Source organism: Anarrhichthys ocellatus, unplaced genomic scaffold (assembly GCF_004355925.1).
Source record: "Anarrhichthys ocellatus isolate YVR2014 unplaced genomic scaffold, GSC_Weel_1.0 scaffold7, whole genome shotgun sequence".
Classification (NCBI taxonomy): Eukaryota; Metazoa; Chordata; class Actinopteri; order Perciformes; family Anarhichadidae; genus Anarrhichthys; species Anarrhichthys ocellatus.
In genome coordinates this window covers 1661255-1676019 of record NW_022280037.1, presented here as the reverse complement: position 1 = coordinate 1676019, position 14765 = coordinate 1661255, and the positions used below count along the sequence as shown (strand labels likewise).

Here is a 14765-nt window from a genome sequence, read left to right as displayed (position 1 = left end):
AATCCCAAAATGTTCAATTTGTCATATGAAACTCTTGCCACATATTTTATCAAATAATTCTCAAGGGCAATTTGTTTTATCTGTGCTCCATCTTTAACTGGGCTGATTCAACACATTTGAATTGTGTTTTGTTTTTACAGGTGCAATAAGGTGCTCACATGGCAGTTACAGCTGATAACATTCCTAACCAACAGAGCCATTGTAGAAGCATAGCACCCACCTTCCCTCAGGTAAACACCAAGGGGCCAATTGTAAGTTTAACTTGTGACTGCACAAATATGAAAAAATGGCCAAACTGCCAGTGATGACATCATGACCCACCCCTTGTAATGCTATGTGAGGACACTCATTGACATAATGCATTTCTTAGACCCATGCCATAACCTTAACCATAAATGCCTTACCCAACGCTAGCCCCAACCTCAAACCAAACCTGAGATCTAAAACCCAAATTGGTCCTCACAAAGATATGAATGGACAGATCATGTCAAAAGAGATAGACAGGCGGAAAGGTCTCCATCCACTTTTGGCATCAGTATGTGATATGCACACCATTTAAGATAATGGCCACCACTAAACAAAATGATGTGTACTTTAACCTCAATGCTTTTTAAAAAACATTATGAGCGGTGTTAAGCTGCTTTTGGTTGAATCATCTCTTATTATGCATAACCCAAGGGAATAACAATTGTTAAACGGGCTGGAGATACTGGAAAGGATGGAAGTCGTCAGTAAAAGTACAGTTGGATATACTGGACGGACTAATTAAGTGGAGAGAGATATCATGAATCTTGGCAGTTAGTGTGTGTAAAACGTCCCTGAAAACAAAGGTCACCAGATTGCTTTCACTTTTACTTATGTGATGGTAAAAAAGCTTGCAAGTTCCATTACAGTATCTTATATATATAATGTTTTTAATACCTCTAAGCACCTTTATTTTCCTCGTCAGCAAAATGTGATCCTGTATCCTCTGGCTTTTTAGTGCAGCATTTTATTTCCTATTGCCTCCTTTCTAAATAGGATTCTAGCTTCTCCAATGTAAATATACACACGCCCTTCTGTCTATTTGCACACACTCATCAAATAGAACAGAGAAGTAAAAGCAATTGAAATAAAATGTGCTCTCTCTCCTTCCCTATAATATTGAATCAGCTGTCTCTTATTGACCTCCATCCTTCAACAGCACCACAAATCAAAAGCTAAAATACGATGCCACCTCTTGGCTGAGCCACGTCGCTGCTTCTTCTTCAAACAAGACACATAAACACACAAACCCGACGCATGCCGCCACATACTGTTTCCATTCAACCTAGTTAAAGTTGACTGTGGAGAGCTTTAAAGACCTGTGTGTTATAGTGTGTCAAGAAGACTAATCCAAATCCTCTGTTCAAAGCAAAGTTAGGGGGGAATCCAGAAGAAGGGTGAAGTATTTACTGTATATAGAAACAGGTATAAAAACTTTGTCCTCTGTTGACCATCTCAGTCACTGTGAGACATGAGCGATGCCAGACAGACATCATTCTATAAAGAGAATATGTCTCTTTCTATGTCAGTGTGTGGCTGTTTTGGAAGTTTCCTTGAACACTCTGGGTTTCCCCTTGTCGTTTATTGACCCAGCTCCAGTGAAACGAAGCCTACATGGTTGGCTTAACGGAGGTGAGGGGAAATTACTTTACGTTTTCAGTTGTTGTATGTTTTATGACATACAACAACTGAAAACATCTTAATCCTGCAGATTTATTTCCAGTAAAAGTGGAAGTATAGCCGACCTTTACACTTTATGTAAATGAGTAACTATGAGTACTTAGGTTCAATACTTTTACTTATCCTATAACCAAATCTTTAATTTTGATCAAAGTGCAATCGCCTATCTTGTAAAATGACTGCACAGATTCACAACCATCTGACTGTACTTCATTTATTTTCCAGTTGAAATCTAGTTTGAAGCCTTGTTACAGTTGAATCACATCACACACAAAAACACCCACATAGTGATAATGTGATAAAGAAAATACAATTTTGATCAACACAGGAGTTCACAATCAATACAACACACACCGTTGCTCAACTCAGCACACTCAGAGGTTTTGTTGCTATGATATGACTAGCTTATGATGGCTAATGTTAGCAAACTTTAGGGTCATATATACTGTATGTAACTGTACTTTACTTTTATCCAACTTTATAATTCTCCACTACATTTCACAGACAAATATTGTACTTTTTTTTAAAACTCTATTTGTCTGACAGCTTTAAATATTAAATGATATAAATTGTTCATTCCTTCATGTCCAGTGAAAACTATGCATCTCTGAACAGGAGTCCAAAGCCTGCTTTCCAAACAGGAAGGACGAGTCTCTTCTTTCTGAGAGTCAGAGGCATGATGTGGCCACAGGATCCTGAGTTTATGCAGATGTTGATGGCTGAGGTGATGTTTGATAATATCATCATATGATTTATCTCTTAATCCGCAAAGTAAGTAGTCGCTTTAGCCGACAGATTACAATCAAACATATGAAAAGTAATGAAGAGTTCTAATGTATTATAAAATGGAAATACTCAAGTCAAGTACCACAAAATGTAACTTAAGTTCAGCATGCCACCATGTCGCCATCTACTGGACATCAAGGCAACATTAAAAAGTACTGTTCCGGAGCAAATTTGTGCTGCAACGCCTGATAAGATGCACATCGTATATTCCTCTGTGTGACAGTCACATGTATTAACAGCAAACATTATATCAAACCGTAGGAACAATACAGAACGCTGATCTTGATCGCAGTGTTTTTAGTTACAGCGATTTTAGATACAGCGATCAAATCAGTCCCATCAGGTGTGAGGGATACAATGATCTGTAATTCTGTCCACTGCATTGTTTGATTAGTCTGATTATACTGGCCAGCTGCAGAAGTCTGTCAATATTTGTGAGATCTTTTAGAGTCTGCAATGATCACGCGTTCAAACTTATCCTTCCTTGTTTTGGTATACTGGTGTTGGGAGTCAGGCCATTCCAGTGGCTGAATGTACATTTACTCAAATACTGCACTTTAAGATACATCTAGGATACCTGCACTTAGAATATTTACTTTGAGTATTCCCATTATATTCTAGTTTCTACTTCTGTTTCCCCTCATGTCTGTACTTTTTGCTCCACTCCAAGTGTTTGACAGCATAGATTGTAACCTTGCTGACTAAGATTTCAGATAAAGAAACTCAAGATCATTGTATAAAATATGATGCATTGCTATAGATTACCACTCAACAGTATAAGTATGGAAACATTTGCCCCTCCCTGAACAGCTACAACATGAAAATGCTATTTACACAAAAATACTGCAGACCTGTGATAATAAAATAACACCTATATTATACTTCTGTGCTGTTCCCTGTTTTGAATGTAAGACTTTTACATGTCATGGCGTACTTTGTCTTAAATAAAGCTTATGAATACCACCACTCATCCATTCCACAGTAACACGTGAGTACAGAGATCAGTTAATTACACATAGCATGCACCAGGTGGCAGCCTAACTTAGCCCACATGTGCTGCAGTGAGGCCCTGGTTGCGTTCAGGGATGTGGCTCTCCAACTGCTACCCTCATGTCAGAATTTCACATAATCTACTCACTCCTTTTTAACATGTATAAAGAATGTCCCTAACGAGTTGATCTCAGTTTGTACAGCCGTGTGGCGTAAACATTACGCTTTCATCAGTAAACATTGCACAAGTGTAAGAAACTAGTGTATTTATGACATGAGCACTTCCTGTGGTAATCGTTAACTCAGAGTTTATCATTTAATGCTGAAGAAAGGCCAGGATCCTAGACTGTAATCATATCTAATGATATGTTCTGTAACTCAGCTGAGGAGGAAATGAAAAGACAAGTGATAACATCAACAGTAAAGGCTTGATGTAAGGCATGCATTGCTAGATATTCATCTTTGGTGTGTGAAAGCTGTTATCGGGTAAAGCTGGCACCCTTCTGATCACACTCTTGTGGTACTTTAGGAAGGAGGGTGTCAGAATACGGTGTGTTACATCCCTGGGGAGCAATAACACTTGTGTGAATTGTTTACGTTGTCTTTCTCATCTGCATGGCTTTTCTCTGAGCTACTGGGTGACTGGTCCCACTTTCGCTATAGATTGTATCTTTTTAGATGGTTGGAGGAGGTGAGAGGTCAGGGTTGGGGGTTCCCGTGTCACCGAGGTCGTGGGGAAGAGGAGGACGCCCCCACATGGAGACAATTCCACACAGTCCCTGAAATAAAAAAAAAGCCATTCAAATTCCTGCACTGCATTGTGACCAATATTCTTCAGGCGGGTGAGTGGATGTTGCAGACATGAGGACTCTGCCGAGGTGGATCCCGACCCCCGCACCCTCTTTTTACGATCCTCACACATATAGCAACTATAGCAATGAAGGACAATTGCAGGTACTTGAAGTTAAGCTGGGAGATGCCTTGGGGAGCAGGCTATTGTTGGTGTTAAGCATTGTTAACAAACCAACAATGTCCTTGCTGAGGAAAGGATCCCCAGGTTTTGATGAAGGAATACAAGAGAGGGGGAGGGGGAGTAGGAGGAGGAGGAAGAGGGCCTCATCTAACTTTTATGGGACCAAAGATGTTTCTTTCTTCTCTTTGGCAAGGATGAAATTCTCCCAACATAGCAGAGTGAGGGTTGGTCCACTGTGTAATTATGGGATGTGAAGTTTCAGGATCTACAGGCTGTGATCATTGCTCTGTGGGTGAAATAACTCTTAAAGTTGGCAAGAATACGTCTCTTTTTGAACTTATTTTGAATTCAGAATGCAATTGAATTAAAATCCACTGATGTGCATACATTATCATTCTTCATGTTTCCTTTATTTAACTTGGTAAAAGTCTTACGGAAATTTAAATCTCTTTTTTTTTAATGAGGGCAAGAAGGCAACGTTAAACTAATATTACAACAATAAACAAAAACAGGCTTAGACATGTCACAGGCTTTTATAAAAGTGTAAACTATTTCCAGTTGAGATTCACAAGGTTTACAAAATGCTGGTCTAATGTAAGTCCATACTTGCATAGTTATCGTATATAAAATATCTTCCACAGAACTTATGTGAAAAATTTGTATTCCTGCAACTAAAAATGTAATTTCTAATTCTATATAATATATAATAATAATAAGCAATTGGTAGGGCAAAATCACTTGCAGGTCACAAATAAGTCTAAAGTCTTTGCTATGACATCAAGTCTTCAGTCAAGACTGGTAAGTCAAAATCAAGTCCATCTCTCAACTTTGTGTTTTTAATTTCAAATCTAAAGATTAGTATTGAAAGAAAAAGATGTCATTTTTTTGTCATTTCATGGCAGCTGGGCAGATTCCATCTGCTAAAAGAGAGATCCTGCGATACAATCAAAAGCTCCCAAACAGCTACTGTATGTATTGATTGTTTCACTGCCTTTAGTTGACTTTAACCACTGGCAACACTCACAGACGCCACTCAATCAGGGGAATGACCTCAGGCCTGTTGCTGACAACAGATGCCCATCACTAATCAGTCATCAACTTGGCCGTGTGACCAGAGATATTGGGGGGGGGTTTATCTCGTCAGTCGAGATGCTTCATCAAGGAGGAGACGTGCATGGTGTGGACCAAACGAATCAATATGTTAGTACGGGTGATGTCGAGGCCTCAATTGGTGAATGATTTTGACCTGGTGGTGTCTGGTCATGAGACGTTGGTGAACTATGACCTTTTGCTCTAAAGTGAGGCTGCATTTGTTCACGCCAGACAATGTAGAGACAAATCATGTGTCCACTTAATCATTGCCTTGTTCAATATGGTCATATCATGGTTAAAATAATAAAATGTTTCAGGTCGATAGGTGCTGCACGTGGGTTTTACGAGGGAGGTCTTCTCTTTATCTGGCAGAGCTGCCATTGTGTCCTGTAAACAGGGGATTTAAGACCCAATATAACAGTGCTTGTTTAAGACATTAACTTGTTTGCTGCTGAAGAGGCTGTCTCTCACTGTAAAGAAGATTACTCACTTCACCGCCACCTGCAGACAGGATCTCGGCTGTTTGTGTACTTGGTGTGCTCTTTTGTGTTGAATGCAGGTCATTCAAAGATGCACTCCACCCTTCACTGTGGAACTGTTTATTTGCTTGGAATAGAACACACCTGTGTTATGCTGGACTAGGATATTGAATTCCTATTTTTTGCGATACAAATTAAAAGACTAGATACTGTGAGTCAACAACTTTTCACATAAATACAATGAAACTGCTACACAGCTGCTTTGTTTCCCTTTCCATCTGATGTGCCTGCAGATGGTTTATCAGTTATAATTGACGTATTAAAAAAGTGCTGTTGGAAAAAGGATTGGGAATTTTTTCAGACTTTGGAGATCTGCTGATTTGAACAGAAGAGGATCATCTTTAAGCCAATGTTTGGCCTCGAGGTTAAGCCATGTCAGCTTTACCTGAGGGATGAGGGCCACAGCTCATCTTGCAATGCAAAGACCGCAATGAAGACGCTAAACTTGACACGACCGCCGTGTCAAAAGCTGAACGTCACTACTTTGTGGACCTCAAATGCATTTTGTGGTTATGGTGAAACATTGATTTAGTGTTTATTATGCTCGGGGATGGAGTGGTGGAAGATGGATCCTTTACATGAGTAAAAGCAGAACTACATCGATGTAAAACTACTCCAAATAAAGTCAGCATTTAAGTAAAGGTACTCATTATGCAGAAAATAGTCCCCTGGGATTTGTTAATTATTATATTGGGACGTTTTATTTGCCTAACCTGGTGATTAATAGTTCTCAATCAATTACTTGTTTGATCAATGACATGTCTTGTCTTGTGTAATCAAAAATATTCAGCTCACTGTTACATAAGACAATTAATCAACTACTATGCTTCAGCTTTATATATCATACTTCTGTAGCAGCTGAACGTGGAATTGAATGCTATACTTTATATACAGATAAGTAATTGAATCTATGACATAGCTTTACATTTTATTTTTGATATGAAATTGATCCTTGAGTACAAACTTTGTATGTATTGTATGTAGAATATACAAAGTGATTCGCAATTAAAGCTGTCAAAGTAAATATAGTAGAGTGAAAAGTAATATTGTGCTTTTAAATGTAGTTGAGTAGGAGTGTAAACGGTCACGTAAAGGAGGCTACAAGGGAATATAAATGTATCAGATGAAAGGAAATGACTGGCAAATTAACCATATTTTTTCCATCTACTGCTACAAGGAGCAACAAATATCGATGGTGAAATATGTCAGTTATTGTGACCATAATTGGTGTTGTAGACGGGCGGGGCTGAGCGCCACCCCCCCCTCTCATGCATATGGTGGGGCTTACCCGGATCTACCGCTGCAGATATTTCCGAGGCTCCTCCCTGCACTCTTTTAGCTCCTTATAACAGGATATCTCACTGGCGCGAAAAACGCACTGTGTGGCTTTCTGTAACACACTGTGGGGCGGACCCTGAGCCTGTTGTTTGAGCCCCCGGTTTCCCCCCTTTAAACTGCTATAAAAGTAAAAGACTGCGTCCAAACAGCGCGCCGCTGTGTCCAACGACAACCCGGGTCAGCTTTTATCCCTCTGATCCACGTGAGCTCGTTGCTCTTTGGCTGCCGAGGGATTTCCAATGCCCTGAATTTTTAGCCGTGGGATTATTTTTTTTTTTTTGCAGAGAGCCGGTGAGTCGTTTTATTCTAGTGTCTGTCTTTTGAAAGTTTCCAGTGAGGAAAGAGAATGGCCGCCTGTGAGAGCAAACCCACGCTGTGACTGTGAAGCGGTCTACTTTTCCTCTTCGCTGGTTCACATGTTCTGTGGAACAAAGCGCTGCCTGCATTTCAGGAAATGCAGCCACGCGCGTTACTTTTACGCAGGATAGTCCTGTAAGCCTGTAGACTTAAAATCTATCGTGTAGCCTACTTAAAACAAACAAAAAATGCTTGCACTGAATCATAGTTGACGCTTATATTATTATATAGATTATATAATAACCTTGTGGTCCTGGGCAGTTTGAGTACACCCCTTTTTAAAGAGAGCATCCGCAAGATGCAATCAATTATTTACGTGGTCCCGTTTGTAGAAGGCATGCTTTTAAAGGGATGTGATATCCTAATGGCCCATTAGATGGATACTTGAAATGTGATCATACTGGCAACTACTTTAAAAAGATCATTGCTAATCACTGTGCTGTTCCCCCCTCAGGGTTGTGCAGGACGTTTCTCAGAGGCAGCTGGTGTCATTTGATCATTTCTGGGAATAAACTCTAGAGGATTTGATTAACTGTGAACATGGAGTTCGACTGCTACCAGCACTATTTTTTCAACGACTTCGAAGGAGAGGAGGATTTTTACAAGTCGACCGCACCGAGCGAGGACATATGGAAAAAGTTCGAGTTGCTGCCCACCCCTCCCATGTCTCCCACTCGGACTCTGAGCGCCGGTTCGCTCCTCTTCTCGCCGGGAGACCAGCTCAACTGGCTGTCCAAAGTCCTGGGGCAGGACGAGGAGTGCGAGGGCCAGTTCATCCCCGGTACAGGGAAGCTGTTCGGCAACCTCAGCTCCATCATCATCCAGGACTGCATGTGGAGTAGTTTCTCTGCCAGTAAGCAGCTGGAGAAGGTCAATGCGAGAGTGACTGCTGCGGCACAGGCCGTCCCCCCCCCGGTGGCCCAGATCTCCGTGAGGCCGAGCAGCAAAGCGCAGTGCGTCTCTCCCGGCGGCCCGCTCGCCACCCCGGCGACAGACTGCGTCGACCCCGCGGCTGTTTTCACCTTCCCGACAAGCGGCTGCAGGAAGCCGGCGTCGTCTGGCTCCGAGTCCCGCTCTGATTCCTCTGGTAAGGAAGCAGTCTTGCTCTAAATTGCCCCACCCTGCTCCTGCCTCAGGATTATATTGCCCTCTAACAATGCGTAATTTGGAATGCTGGGCTGCTGTTGACTAACTGTGGTCTGTGGTTCAGAGAGGTTATCAAGTACAACAGTCGGTCACTTTAAAGCTGCATTTTTTTTTTTTTTACTCTCACTTTGATAATGTGCCACATGTTTTGCGCAGGTTACCCAAGCAATATTTAAAAAACCGCGCCCCCGTCACTTTGCCTTGAATTTGCCCCCTCTCAATATCTTCCTCTGGCTCTGCATTACAACCAGAGTGCGGTAGAGGGGCGAGGTGACCTAGACCTGATGATTTATTGCTACTACACTCAGACCTCAGCTACAGACCTTGAGAGTAACTCATTCACACTAACCAAATTAGGGAGTGCCCCCCGCCAGCAGATCTCCTCATTTAAATTGTTGATGAATGCTCAGTGTTCAAAGACAAAAGCCTGAATTCCCTGCGAGCTTTGGCATGGATGACCACTGCTGTTAACACAGCAGCTCCTACTCTGCCCTCCTCAGATGGAGTAGGGATTTGCACGCTTTGCTGTTCCTTATAGTTCTTCTCTTGACGTATTTAGTGAAGGGTGGCATAGAAACATTATGCTGTTAAAACCGTTTTTTTATGTGTGCTGATGGGTTGTTCATATGTGATCACAGATGATGAAGAGGAAATCGATGTTGTCACCGTGGAGAGCAAGCAGAACCGGGTGCGGCTGGTGAACGCCAGAAAACCGGTGACCATCACGGTCCGGGCTGACCCCTGCCCCCAACGCTTCCACATGTCTGTCCATCGGCAGCAGCACAACTACGCCGCACGGTCCCCAGACAGTGACGACGACGACGATGATGATGATGATGATGATGATGATGACGAAGACGATGACGAGGAGGACGACGATGACGACGAGGAAGAGGAGTATGCAGAAGAGCCTCCAAGCAAGCGTACCTGCACATCGTCCAGTCAGCGGCTGGACTTTTCGGCTAGTGTCTCCCAGCCCGGCTCCCCCACTGAGAGTCCCCTAAACTCAGACGCAGAGGACACTCACCGCAGACGCAACCACAACTTGCTTGAACGGAAGAGGAGGAACGATCTCCGGTCCCGTTTCCTTGCCCTACGTGATGAGATCCCCGGCCTGGAGTCGGCCAAGACTCCGAAGGTGGCCATCCTGACCCACGCGACAAAGTACCTGTCGAAACTTCACACCAGAGAGAAACGGCAGCTCCAAAAGAAGAAATGCCTCAAAACCCGACAGCAGCAGCTCCTCCGCAGATTAGCTGAGCTGAAGCGCTCTTGAGACGCTTTTGAAATAAACTATCCTTGTTATTCACATTCAGGAACTTTACTCTCAAGTTTATCTGTCACTTTTTGGAAAACTACAGTTTTTATATAACAGCCTCGTGTAAATAGCCGGGACTTCATTGGAATACATTCATATTGCTGTGGGCTTCCTCTAAATTGACTGTGCTGGCCAATGAGCCTGATATGGGACGGAGGAGCAGCTAGTGTGCTGTGTTTTTGTTTTTCTTTGGACAGTATTTTAGTTTTGAACAGGGGTAATGGAATTGATTTTCTAGTGATGACTAAGATATATCTTGGTATGCTGTGATGGGGAAATAAGAACGCTGTTCATAGTTTGTAAGTGTGACTATGTAGCCTTCAGGTTGTGATGGAGTGAAGTGCGAATGCCTTACTGTGTACATATGAGTGAATGAGTCCGTGTGGTTTGATGTACAAATTGTTCTGTAAATAATAGCTTGTCACTCCTGGAGAAGGAGACGAGACTAAGAGTTGTCAACGAGCTTTCCTCCTCTTTATGACGTGCCGCCAGGCATCGAGGAACCTCTATTTTGTTAAGAAAGTAGGAAAACTGGGTGAAAAATAAGTAGCACTGCTGTACTTTATATTCACATGTCACTTTGTGATTTCAATGCTCCTCCTGAATTTGTTTCTTTTTTTTTTTTGTTTGTTTTTTGAACGCATGCTAACATTGACAGCGCCATTAAATTTTTATACCATATTTGCATACAAACCTGTAATCTTGTTTTTATTAAAATATTATGCAATGACATGCACGAAGACACAAGTTGCCGTATTCCTCTGTAATATTAATAACATCTTGACCGTGCCATCAAAATTTGTTAGTTTCTGTTTGAGGCGGAAGTAACAAGCTGTAGATTTATCAGGCCTCACACTGATCGTAGGTAAGATCCACCACATGCTGCTGTGGTAGTGCCTCTCCAGAGAAACTATCTACAGATCAGCTGTAAATGAGGGCACAACATACAAGAAGTAACCTGCAGGATTTCCTCCCCCGCTGTGTCACTTTGCCGTATCTGTTGTGTAAACGCATCTTGTGCACCAGCTGCTGGTCCACAGGAGGTGAAACCTGGGCTGTCCTTGAGACTTGCCCTTGGAGACTGTGTGTGTGTGTGTGATACTGTTGTGGATCCTCCCCTCTGCAGTGGCTGCTGCACTGAACTAGGTTAACACACACACAGATACAGTCGGGTATCTTTAGAACGGTCCCCGGTGGTTTGGATGGAGACGGGGGTTTGAGTTGCCTGCTACCTGGATCTGGTGCAGTTATTCACACAGGTATGCAGCGCTGCTTCATCGTAAGTGGCTGTAAAATGGGAAAAAGTGAAACTCTTTCTACGTTCTTCATTGTTGGATGACATTCACCTCTTGTCCACTGTCATATGTCTTGCATCTGTTATGTGACAAGCCTTTTACTACACTTTGGCATTACTCTATTGCATTGTGGTCCATATAATTAGGGGGGGGGGGTGTGTTGTGGGCCAGTTGGATTCCTGCATCTGTTGTTCTCCCGGAGACCTACTTGTGTAAGTAGAGTAGAGCTGAGGGTTGTAGTAAAGAGTTTTTTTTTTTTCTTGATTTCTGATAGATTAACAGTTGTGTTTAGCAGCAGATGCTTAGTTCAGTAACCTGAGACTCTAATCTGACGACAGATTTTCAGTTCATAGTCCCTGTAGGATTCGTAACCCTGCGGTGGCTAAGATCCCGACACTGGCGTATATGATTTGCAGACAGGTAGTTTGGGTGCGGGTAATCAATGGAGTTCAAAATGGAGAGCACACCCACAAGTTTAACAAAACTTTATTGGACTAAAAAAAGGCAAAGTTTGATGCAATGACCAATGTTCCTGTGAGATGCTGCTGCCCCGTCGATGACCTCTCAGACGAGTCTCTGCAAGACTGGGTGACTCAGGTTTGACTGCCAGTCATCTGTGTATTAGGTTCAAAGCAACCATTTCATTCAAGTACAGCCTGACAGATGAGCCAGGCACACCCTGAACTCCAACCGTCTCAACACCTCACTGGCCTTTGTTACGGCAGGAATAGCGTGGTGTTCCACCTCCCTGGGTTCACTCTCTGGGTCCCATTTTCGGCCCTGAGGGCACTATTTTCTGGCACAGTTCAATATTTCCTTTACAAAATCAGTGTTAAGTCTCAGGAGGCTCAGTAGAGATAAATGACCCCATCGAATAGATAATTGAAGCTTTTTGCTTGACTTTGCTTTGACATTTAATTAAGAAATAACTAATACTTGTGCAAAACTTAGTGCCTTGAAGTACTCCTATTTCCTCGATAAACTCACTCAGCCAACATATATACAGGAATGCAAACTAAGTGAAAGGGTGATGAGGTCTAGTCACAGCAAACGGTATATCAGGAAGTGAAAGCAGAAATCAGATATCAGGTCTTGGACCAGATAGGAGCAGCCCGTTTGATTTGTTTCCTGTTACCTTCTGAGCATGAAATGCATCTGAAGTGATGCAACACAAGAGTAGAAAATCAATTATTAATTTAATAACCGTCAAGGTTCAAAGCATTTCTCCAAGAGATGTGCTGCTAGCGCAGTTAATGGTTCATTTCTGGGCAATGCAGCTATCCAACACCAACATGCAAAGTATATATCTTCAAAAAACCCAACATTCAACAGTTTATCCAGTTTAAAGAGGAAAACCCCCACATTGATAGGAGCTCCGAAACAGCAGCTGCATGTGTGCTAAATTAACAGCATAAACACTCAGTGATTATGATGCTGATATGTTTTAAAAAAGTGGGTTTTCCCTGAAGGAAATAATGAGGTAAGAGGATTTCTTCTTCCAGTGGGATGCTCATCTCTGTTCTACTCTGCTTTGACGGTTAACTTGCCAGACTAGACTTTCTGCTCTCAAATCCATGCGACGCCCACACTGAGCCGTGACTTCTGAAGTGCAGATGTGATCACTTTCACACACATGCTCAAACTGTGACTGTGTCCTCTTTGACCACATGTGTTTTATTCTCTCACATCTGCCGGCTACATTTGTTTTCCGCAGTAAAATAAGCCTTTTAGTCCCAAACAGCTGCAGCCTGTTGCCGTCCCCTTTATTCAATATCAGGCGGATGTAAGAGGAGATCCGTTCATGGCTGCGTCATAGAGGTCTACATATTCCCAGGGTACAAGACAGAACGTGACAGCCTTTACTGGTGGTCAGACAGAAGTGTGTGTGATGTGTGCAATCAGGGTGGGACTGTGGAGAATTGATGATTTGGCTGGATGGAGAGCAGCCTCTCTCCGATTTATACATCCTCCTCACACACACACACACACACACACACACACACACACACACACACACACATATTTGTCTTATGTAAAAAGCAATTTCATTAATCTTTCATTTTATTTTTGAGCATGTGTGTGGTTACCGACACATTTCACCTAAAGAGTGAGTGTATTTAGTATGTTCTTTGCATGTGTAACCTTTGGCATATAACTGCATCCCCTCAGAACAATGACTCAACCTTGTAAACATTGGCACAAAAACACAAAAGCACAAGAGCATGTCTTATCTTTAGCAGGTCTCCCTGACAAGAAACACAACCGGTTATACTCTTCGCACCAGCATGTCTTGCTCCTCAACCACTATCTAGGTCAAACGAGTGTGAATCTGAAAAAGGAGTGCGATAACTACATATAACCATAAACGCTTCTAATTGAGCAACATATAAAGTGCATCTGTGTTCGTGGAAATTGGGAGGATAAACTTTCGCAACTTTTAAAACCCCATCGCTGTCACTCTGATGAATCTCTTACCTCTGCAAAAACACACAGACGCACATTGAGCAACATTTCCACCATGTAAACTGGTTGTGTTCTGACTGGCCTGGTTTGTATAGCATGTAGACACTGCGTGTTTACACAGTGGGGCAGAGGAGGAAACGGACCATGAGCAAGCTGCACTGGTTTGTGATTCTAACAGCATGGTTGAACTGGCTGCTTATCTCTGACCTATATGTGGCTGAATATAGGACGTACAATAGAGAGGAGGAGATATAGGTTTATGTTAGGATAACCTTATGGTCTTCTGTGTGAGAATGATCTGCAGTTGAATTGAATCGTCTTCCAATAGGAGGCTTGGTTCAGAGATTTGGGACGGTTGAATGCTCCGTGGGAATCGTAGTCGGCTGGAGAGAGGGGAACCGGACTCACTGTTATCCCTTTTTCTTACTCAACGCTCAACACATATCCTTCCCCTTATTCTATTTTTCAAGTGGCTGACGGTCAAGGAAGATGCGGGAAACACAAGCAGGAAGAGGCACAAACAGATGCACCATGCTTGTGAGGGCACACACACACACACACACACACACACACACACACACACACACACACACACCCACACAACTGATTGCAGGAAACTTTCCCTGGTCTTAGTCCTCCAGCCTACTGACCCACATTCCAGCCTGGTTGTGTCACTGGGACTCAGCCGAGGCTGTGGCGGCTTCTGTCCGTCTGATCCCAATGAGGCTATGAGCCGACCACCGCAAGAATGACTATGCTGCAAG

At 42.7% G+C, this 14765-nt stretch overlaps 1 protein-coding gene across 1 annotated transcript; it reads left to right on the top strand.

The window, feature by feature from the left end:
- The first annotated feature begins 7422 nt into the window (after positions 1–7422).
- Positions 7423–11442, top strand: mycla (MYCL proto-oncogene, bHLH transcription factor a). The gene is made up of 3 exons (XM_031847654.1): positions 7423–7713; positions 8234–8866; positions 9564–11442. Exons 2-3 carry the CDS (start codon positions 8320–8322, stop codon positions 10199–10201), a joined length of 1185 nt encoding a protein of 394 aa, XP_031703514.1. The 5' UTR covers positions 7423–7713; positions 8234–8319; the 3' UTR covers positions 10202–11442.
- Positions 11443–14765: the final 3323 nt, after the last annotated feature.